The following is a 9393-nucleotide window of genomic DNA, read 5'->3' as shown; positions in this document are numbered from 1 at the left end:
AGACATCCAGTGAAGCAACATTGTAAAAACAGGCAACTGTATAAAAAATAAGAGCAGAACCCATGTTTCTGTCAGTTTGCCTTTTCAGATTTCTGGTTAGAACTGTAGGTCAATTTTGTAAAAACACGATTTACGATTTAAAAAATATATATAATCCTAGCTTTGACGCAACTTTAACCTTTTACTTCACTATATTTCTTATCGCAATGAAATGTTAAGAGCCGTTAAATGTAACAGGCATCTTAATTCTGACCTACAAAACCGACAGATGAGTGTATGAACTCTCTACCGGTACAAATTAAACAAAAGTTTTTAGCAGTAGATGCAGCTGAGGCTGTATAACTTGATAAGTAAATCTCTTTCACTAAAATCGGCACCTTAAGAACAAAGCTATACTGTTTGAAGCTCAGCTGTTGACCTTCTGGCAGTCCAAGAAATGTGGGATGCGTTTAGGAGGTAATACCAGCAATAGTCATTTTCTTTCATTTCAAAATCTTCTGATAACAACTGCGCAACTTGGCTGCCATCTGTTCTTATAATTGAGCGGTTAACCATCACTCTGATTCATGATGTTTGTAATATTTCTGGGTAGTGGCCAAGTCTTCATTTTTGTAGATTGCTTAGTCTTCATTCTGGCAACTGCTTGTGGTGGAGTTCTTCTTCTTTACCCCACAGAAAGCTGAACCTCAGGAAAAGATGGGGATTGATGCTGATGCTGACTCCCTAAACCCATTTAAAGAGTTGGGCCAATTCTGGTAATGGCAGAAGATTCAGCACCAAATGAATCTCCAGACCTCTCTTCATTTGGCCAGATGAGTTTTCTCACTTTATTTCACTTTTCCAGGAACATTACATGGTATTAATTAGGGTAGGGGAGTCTGTAAATATTACAATGCCCATGCAAGTATAAGTCAAACATTTTTGCTGTTACTTTATGGCACAACTATTCCATATTAGATCTTTTCACATAATTAATCTACCAATATCCCTTTGTAGCCTCCTTATGTCCTCTTCACAGGCTAGTTCCACACTTTCAGTTATCAACAACTTTAGAAACCATACCTTTGGTGCCTTTTCTGCCTATATCATAGTTGTAAAAAGTTCAAACCTAAGCACATTCCTATGACATTATCTGTGGCGAACATGATGCAGAGATAAACTAATCTCATCTGCCTGCACACTATCTATATCCCTCCATTGCCTGCATTTGCATATGTTTATCTAAAAGCCATAGAAACGCCACAACCCCAAGCAACACATTCCTGGCACCCACTACCATATGTGTAAAAAATAAACTTTCCCTGCACATGTCCTTTAAACTTTGCCCTGCTCACCTCAAAACTATACCCTCTAGTCTTTCATGTTTCCACCCTGGGGAAAAAGGTTCTGACTGTCTTTATTATAAAGACATTTTCATTATAAACTTAGTTATTCCAATTTATGAATTCCAATGCTATGTATACAAAAATGTCATGTCTACTCTGACTTTACAAAGCAAAAGGAGTGCAAAGTAAAGATTCACCGCCGTCCCTTTGGTGCTAATGGAAGAAGTTTCATTGAAATCGGTGTTATATTTTTAAAGTTATTCACATTTTAAAGTTTAAATCTATCTCCTAGGGAGGATGGGGGAAGGGAGAGGGGTGGAGGGGAAGGGGGTAGAGGGGAGTTGGAGGGAGATGGTGAGGAGGCGGGGAGGGGGAGGGGAGGAGGGAAGGGGACGGGAGGATGGAGGGGGAGGGGGGGAGGAGAGGGTGCTGTATCAATGTAGGAGAGGTTTGGGCCCAATGGGTCCACTTGGTCTAGTAGATATATAAATTCAAATTGCAGGAAGGAGCTTACTAATTTTCACTCATGTAATTGCAGATGCAAAAAAGTTCTGAAAGCATTCATATTGCAAGGAATATTGAACTGCACCACCTCAATGTCTCCCATTCCTTCTCTCCTGAGATGCTACCTGACCTGCTGAGTTACTCCAGCATTTTGTGAATAAATACCTTTGATTTGTACCAGCATCTGTAGTTATTTTCTTACACCTCAATGTCTCCTCTTATTTCAAACTATTTACTGTATTTTGCAAAATTCTAAATATACAGATCATTTATTCAGCGATGTTCATTTTGATATTTTCAACATTATCACAAAATACTGCAGGAAAACATTAAGATGTAATGGTCATATTTGAGCATTACAGTTAATTTTCTGTGTATGACTTCTAAGTAAAAGTATTAATCAGAACAGCCTGTGCCATTTTTAGAATTTCACTATGCTTATTAATATGAAAGATAGGACAGATTGACACAAGAAATCTCACATTCTCCTCCCCCCCTTCACCACCATCGCTCACTTCAAAATCGGTGAACAGGTTTCATCTTGCCATACCAAGAACAATCGCATGTAAAAAAAATCCCACAGCATTGTTTCACCCCAAACCTGAACAGTGCTTGCTGCTGCTTTGGCAACATTTCCATTTCCCACTGTCATCCACTAAATAACTGTGGCTAATTTGGGGCAATTTTACTTTGCAATCACTTCCCATGCAATCATGACAAACTTTTGCATCACACTTTTATTTTCACTGTAACAAATGTAATAAATGCAAGATCTGGTTGTGTTAATTCCACTATTACATCAGTCCTAGGATTTTATGATAAATGCAATAGCCAAATATGTACAAACTGCAATTTACACCGGTGGTTTGACACAGTGCATGTGTGACCTCAACAAGTAAAAGTAATATACGAGTTGAACAGTGTTGCTGCAGGCAGTGTTTCTCATTGTTGCTTGAATTGTGGCAGCAATTTTCATTAAATAAACTAACTCCAGGTTCCAGGTACGGATTCCAGGCTGGAAGCATCTTCTTCGGGCAACACAGGGTTCTTTACCACTGCAGTTTCATTGTTCTCAGAATTACCATGAGCATTTGCCGTCTCTTCCATCTCTTCCTTTGTACCACTGACATCCTGAGACTCTAGTTCTTCCTCTTCATCCACCTCTCCATCATCTTCAACATCCATTTCAAAAACACGCACATGTCGTAAGTTTGAACTGAGCTGAGGAATGATGTTAAATATGGGTCAGTTAATGCAAATTATTTTCATTTTTTTTCTTCGAAAATGTTTCTTCACACAATAAAGAAAATGGGTACTGTGATAATATGCATCAAAGGCTTGAAAACAAAACCTTCTCAGTTGAGAATTATCAGGGAATAATTTGTTATTAGAATATTGGAGAGATTATTTGTGTGTAAATAATACAAGTTCAGGGTGGATGGAGATGCAGAGTAAACATAAAAATATCCACTCAATGAGATGATCCACAGTGTATGTAATTGGGTTAGTAACTGGAAACCTTTTAATGACAATATTGTAAGTTACTACAGGACGAGGAATTAACTTTTATTAATATTGTCATATGTACCAAGATGAAAAGCTTTTTTTGTGTGCTACCCAATCATATCATGCCATGCAACAGAGGAATAATTATAGTGGATGATAGTAGATTCTCTTTTGGGATCAGCAGGTGACAATTCCTTGTCAATTTTTCCTTACATTTGCAGTAATTTTTTGGCCAAAAACCTACATCTGATATTTTTACCTTGGCAGTAGGCTTGAGCTTGGGGAGGCAGGGGGTTTAATCTCACCTAACAACATCCATTGTCAGATATCCTGCCACAATGAAGTTAAATGAAAGTTAAGGAATTGAGAGTTAACATGCAATGCAAAAATATTGATATTACAGATAAATGTTTTTTTCAGGTGGACCTTTGTTTTTTTTTAAAGAAACAAACAACATCCAATGTTGACAAAGCTTGGCCTAATGTAAAGCCTCTGACAATTTATATATTTTTTCAGTGAAAATCCTCATGATTTAATCCTGACATAAACTTGATCTGAAGCCTACTTTGTGGATTTCAAAGATAGACACAAAATGCTGGAGTAATTCAGTGGGTCAGGCAGCATCACTGGAGACAATGGATCATGAACATGGAGAAAAAAAAAAATGGATTTCATGTCATCTCAGCTCTGGCATTAACGGCATCTTAAGTGGAGAGATCTCAGGATTCATTACAGCTTGATCTGCTCAAAAATAAATAAGATCCAATATAATAAAAGTTTTTACATTTATTTCCTCCAATTTAAATACAGTTGAATCTTATGATTCCCATGAAGTAGATTGTCATTAGAATCAGCGCTAGAATGCATCATTATCTGGTTATAATATAGATTGCATTACTGATAGCGCTGTTGTGTCAGGAACTGGCACTTTTCTGTTGTGCTAATGGTTTGAGCTTGTTTGCAGTGTATCTCTAGGCTGTGATCTGTGGATCCAAATAAAGAGAGGGGGAAGGCAGCAGCTTCCATCACATCCAAAAGGTGGTGATGAATGAGATTGTAGGATTAGGGAAGCCTTTCAACATGGAAGAGGTGCTGTGAGAGTACCAGTTGAGGGATGGGCTTCGATCCATGTTTCTGGGACAACAGGCGGTGTGTCATAGTCATACAGCGTGAAAACAGGCCCTTCAGCCCAACTTGCCTACACCGGCCAACATGTCCCAGATACACTAGTCCCACCTGCCCACGTTTGGTCCATATCCTTCCAAACCTGACCTATCCATGTACCTGTCTAACTGTTTCTTAAATGTCGGGATAGTCCCTGCTTTAACTACCTCCTCTGGCAGCTTGTTCCATACACCCACCACTCTTTGTGTAAAAAAGTTACCCCTCAGATTCCTGTTAAATCTTTTCCCCTTCATTAAACCTATGTCCTCTAGTCCTCGATTCACATACTCTGGGCAAGAGACCGTGCATCTACCCGATCTATTCCTCTCCTAATTTTATACACCTTTATAGGATCACCGCTCATCCTCCTGAGTTCCAAGAATAGAGTCCAAGTTTACTCAACGTCTTCCTGTAGCTCAGAGACTCTAGTCCTGGCAACATCTTCGTAAATCTTCTGTGTACCCTTTCCAGTGTGTGTTGAGAAGGGTTTTGCACAGGGTTCTCAGTGAAGTAATTGAGTGGAGTCCAGGATTATGATCGCTATAATGGTTTAACACTCAGTAGAGTAATGCTAACCAGGCTACAGTGTCTTTTATGCTGGGATCCCTTGCATTATCCTTTAACTTACAGGCATTATTCTTTGAAGATCAACCTATCCAAACAGTTTACACTCTGCTGCAGTGTGGAGAAACACATTCCTGCCTTGAAAGTTGGCACAAGAAGTTATAACATTGCTTATCAACCGAATACATAATACAGAAAACATGCTTTGGTCTCACAACTCCCACACTAAAGGATATGGGGTTTCTGTCTGGATTACTTAGGCATTGCAAGAGCTAACGGACATGTTAGAATTTACTGTAAAACAGCTGTTATGGCCAGCCTGTGACTTCTGCCAAGTAAAGTATTGTAAATGGCCATGACCCTATAAGAGGCAGAGGGAAAAAAAATAGGATGAGACTGAGTAGTCTCATTCTTTATCTTTTTCTGTGGCAGTGACAATGCATAAATGTCTGTAAATTACTGAAATACAATCAGGTAGAACTATTTGTCAGCATTACCAGAATGCAGTCCCTGTTCTCATCTAGTAAAATTAGGGAAGACTAGGATTTTATTTACACTTTGGGGTTATGTGAGGGAAACGCAGTGGTGCAGCAGGTTAGGGCTGTTGCCACACAGCTGGCCCAAACACTATGGAGGGCACTGTATATTTTACATTTAATCCAAATTGTTGTCCTTTACTTCCCCATGAGTTTGAGTTTAGTTTATTGTCACGTGTACCAAGGTGATTTTGAGCCCGATTTTGAGTGCTGTCTGTGGGAAATTTACAGAAATTCCACACTGTGTGGAATCTCTAAACATTGTCAGATACCCCTGGTATCAAGGTACAGTGACCAGCTTTTGTTGCGTGCTAACCAGTCAGCGGAAAGACAATACATGATTACAATTACGTGAATAGCATTTAGTGCAAGATAAAGCCAGTAACGTCCGATCAAAGATTTCCAAGGGTCTCCAATGAGGTAGATGGTAATTCAGGACAGCTCTCTAGTTATGAGAGGATGGTTCAGTTCAGGCCATGAACCTTGAAGTCTAAAAATCTGTGAATTCTTCTTTGGAACTGGTGGAGGTGGGGGGGGGGGGGGGGGATGGGTATTATGAAAACAGGATTTTTTGTAGTTGAGTTGCTTGTGAAGATGTATAATAACCCATTGAGTGCCACAGATGCTAAACCACCACAAAGTCTCACATTGTTTCCGTTGACCAGGGAGATTCGGGAGGACCTTTGCTGTGTCCAGATAAGAATTCTCAAACATGGATGGTGGCCGAGAATTGTTCTCGCTAGGTACGATCGTAGAACAAATGATTATCCGGGTACATATGCACAGAGAACATGTTAGAAATTGGACAATGGAAACAATAATTACATGAAGTATTGCTGGCAGCCTAATTTATAATTGTTGCTGAATGTTGGGATGATGCTAGATTTATTACAACAAGAAACTGTTTTAATGGTTCAATCTTACTTCATGTTGCATTGACGTCCAGATGGTAAATGATTTGCTTTGGGAGAGTTCTTATTTAGACCAGATTGTTTCTTTAAAGTAAATTGATTAGTACAGGTTTCAGAGGTTATGGGGAGAAGGCAGGAGAATGGGGCTAGGAGGGAGATAGACCAGCAATAATTGAATGGCAGAGTGGAATTGATGGGCCAAATGGCCTTATCTTGCTCCTATCACATGACCTTATGAGATAAGAGGGGCAGATCTGCACAGATCTGTACAGATTCATGATCTGTGCAGATCTGCACAGATCTGTACAGATTCATGATCTGTAAGGGAAACAAAAATGCCTCAGCTTTTTGGATGCCCTGATCCATGCTACCAACACTTTTTCCTTTTTCTTCACCTTTCTTTTCTGAAGACAATGTGGCTGATAACATGCACGTGTGCCACATGTATCTAGAGCAGCTTTGGCATGTTAAAAACACTTCACTGTGATATAGTCAAACACCAAGCCAGTGACATTAGATGCTTGTTCCTCCCCATGTTTGGATATTCTCATGTCATTGTACCGCTGTGATAGTTTTTACATCAGAATGGATGAAAGAGAAGAGTGGAGCTGATTTCATTGTTCTTTCAAAAAGTCCTTACAAGTAGGGTGGGCTGAATGGCTTCTTGTCATGCTATGTCATTCCAGGACTGGGATATGTTCTGGTAGGACATACAGAATAAACAGCACTGAACATAGGAGTGTTAACATGCAGACACTTTGAGATGCATGTCAATAGCTACCAGAAAGTAGCAACACAGGTGGATACTATAGTGTAAAAGGCACTTTTACAGTGTAAAAGATCCCAAACATACTGCTAAACCAACAAAGGAGTTTGTCAAAGCTAAAAAATGGTCAATTCTTGAATGGCCGTCAATCACCCGATCTGAACCCAATTGAGCATGCCTTTTATATGCTGAAGAGAAAACTGATGGGGACCAGCCCCCAAAACAAGCATAAGCTAAAGATGGCTGCAATACAGCCCTGGCAGAGCATCACCAGAGAAGACACCCAGTAATTGGTGATGTCCATGAATCACAGACTTCAAGCAGTCATTGCATGCAAAGGATATGCAACAAAATACTAAACATAACTACTTTCATTTACATGACATTGCTGCGTCTTAAACATTATGGTGCCCTGAAACGGGGGGACTATGTATAAACACTGCAATAATTTCTACATGGTGAACCAAAATGTATAAAAATCCCCTTTATTAAAATTTGACAATGTGCACTTTAACCACGCGATTTCTTTATATTATAAGTACAGAGGCAAATAAATAAATGATGGGTCTTTGTCACAAACATTATGGCACTGTAAAATCATGTTGTTTTTGTAACATTACTTATCTCTGAAAAAGGATCTTTGACCTAAAACAGCAATTGTTCTTTATTCTCAGCATCTTCAGTTTTTATTCCTGTTCTTTTGTTGCACCATGTACTTCTTTTTTTTTGCATTTATATGGTTACCTAGTATTACGGTTATTAATTTATGGTATTTTTGATTATTACATATCATCTGTGTGTTATTGCATTCACGGGCCTGTTAACCTTCAGCAAATACTAGTTTAATTGTTTCATTGTCAGTACGTCGACAATTAAGCACTCTTAACTCTCAATTTGACTTTCTTCAAAACTTTGCTGTTCCAGCCAACTTGCTACTTTTCTGCTAGCCCCTTACTTGTTAGTTTATAATATGGCAAATTATTGCAGATGTTTTATGTGGATAAGTTACACGCAATAATTCTCTTATCTGCAATAACTATCTTATTCCTACTACCTTTTCAAAGAAATGAATGAGAAATATATTTTTTTAAACCATGTTGTCCATCCATTAAGACATTTTCATTTTCTATATACTTTTCAATGTTTTACTTTTGAAGAAATTTGCAGAGAAAGGTTGCGTCCCAGATTTTTTAGAGTGCAACTGAATTTCCTGTTAAAAAGGACAACTACAGAAATGTTGAAAATATTCAGCTACCTGGGCATACAGTATATCTGTTGAGAGAGAATCCGAGTTAACATTTCAGGCCAATACCACACGTTATTTAGGAATTACTTACCACACAGGAAACTTTACGAATACCATTGACAGCAATATACTGTGCTTTCATATTCTCTAAAGTCCGTGATTGATTTTCAACAGTTACCGTCTGAACAGGAATATGGTCGATCTGTTCATCTAGCCTGCAAATTAAACCAAAATTCCATATTAAACTTTGTACTAAAACTGGACACATCTCAAATACCAGTAGATTTGATTTTAAAACAATTAATAGAATTAACATGGCTTATTTCATAGTGTGCAGAGATGGGGATAGAAAAAGATTGGAAAAAATTAGTGAAGAGAACAATCATGAGGCTCTCAGGACGTTAATACAGACAAAATCTGATATCAACTTTGCAACACACATATGTGTAGGAAGGAACTGCAGATGCTGGCTTAAACCGAAGATAGACATAAAATGCTGGAGTAACTCAGCAGGACAAGCAACATCTCTGGAGAGAAGGAATAGGGGAAGTTTCGGGTGGAGACCCTTCTTCAGACTTGAGAAGAGTCTCGACCTGAAACGGCATCCATGCCTTCTCTCCAGAGATGCTGCTTGTCACGCTGAGTTACTGCAGCATTTTGTGTCTATCTTGCAGCACACATACGATCACTCAAAAGTGGTAGCTGGTAATAATTTCCTGTTCCTCTAAGAACATGTTCCTGTTCATCATGACATACTTCTTTGATGTGAATTAACAATTACCAGTGAATTTGGTATGAACTTCAACTGTATACAAACTATTATCACAATTTAAAAAAATTAAAACATTAAGCTTTATTGAATGTGATTTAA

The 9393-nt window shown here is 38.6% G+C and overlaps 1 protein-coding gene across 2 annotated transcripts in view; it reads right to left on the bottom strand.

Moving 5' to 3' along the window:
* Nucleotides 1–811: 811 nt before the first annotated feature.
* anapc4 (anaphase promoting complex subunit 4) overlaps nt 812–9393 on the bottom strand; it is a 72115-nt gene continuing 63533 nt past the window's right edge. For both annotated transcript variants that reach the window (XM_078400486.1, XM_078400479.1), the window contains 2 exons: nt 8614–8737; nt 812–3050 (listed from right to left, as the gene is read on the bottom strand). In XM_078400486.1, coding sequence (XP_078256612.1) covers nt 2814–3050; nt 8614–8737 — 361 coding nt within the window. In that variant the 3' untranslated portion in view covers nt 812–2813. The remainder of the gene's footprint in view (nt 3051–8613; nt 8738–9393) is intronic.

This window comes from Rhinoraja longicauda, chromosome 1 (genome assembly GCF_053455715.1).
Source record: "Rhinoraja longicauda isolate Sanriku21f chromosome 1, sRhiLon1.1, whole genome shotgun sequence".
Classification (NCBI taxonomy): Eukaryota; Metazoa; Chordata; class Chondrichthyes; order Rajiformes; family Arhynchobatidae; genus Rhinoraja; species Rhinoraja longicauda.
Note: the sequence above shows the minus strand (reverse complement) of the source record. Positions and strands in the feature narration are given on the sequence as shown.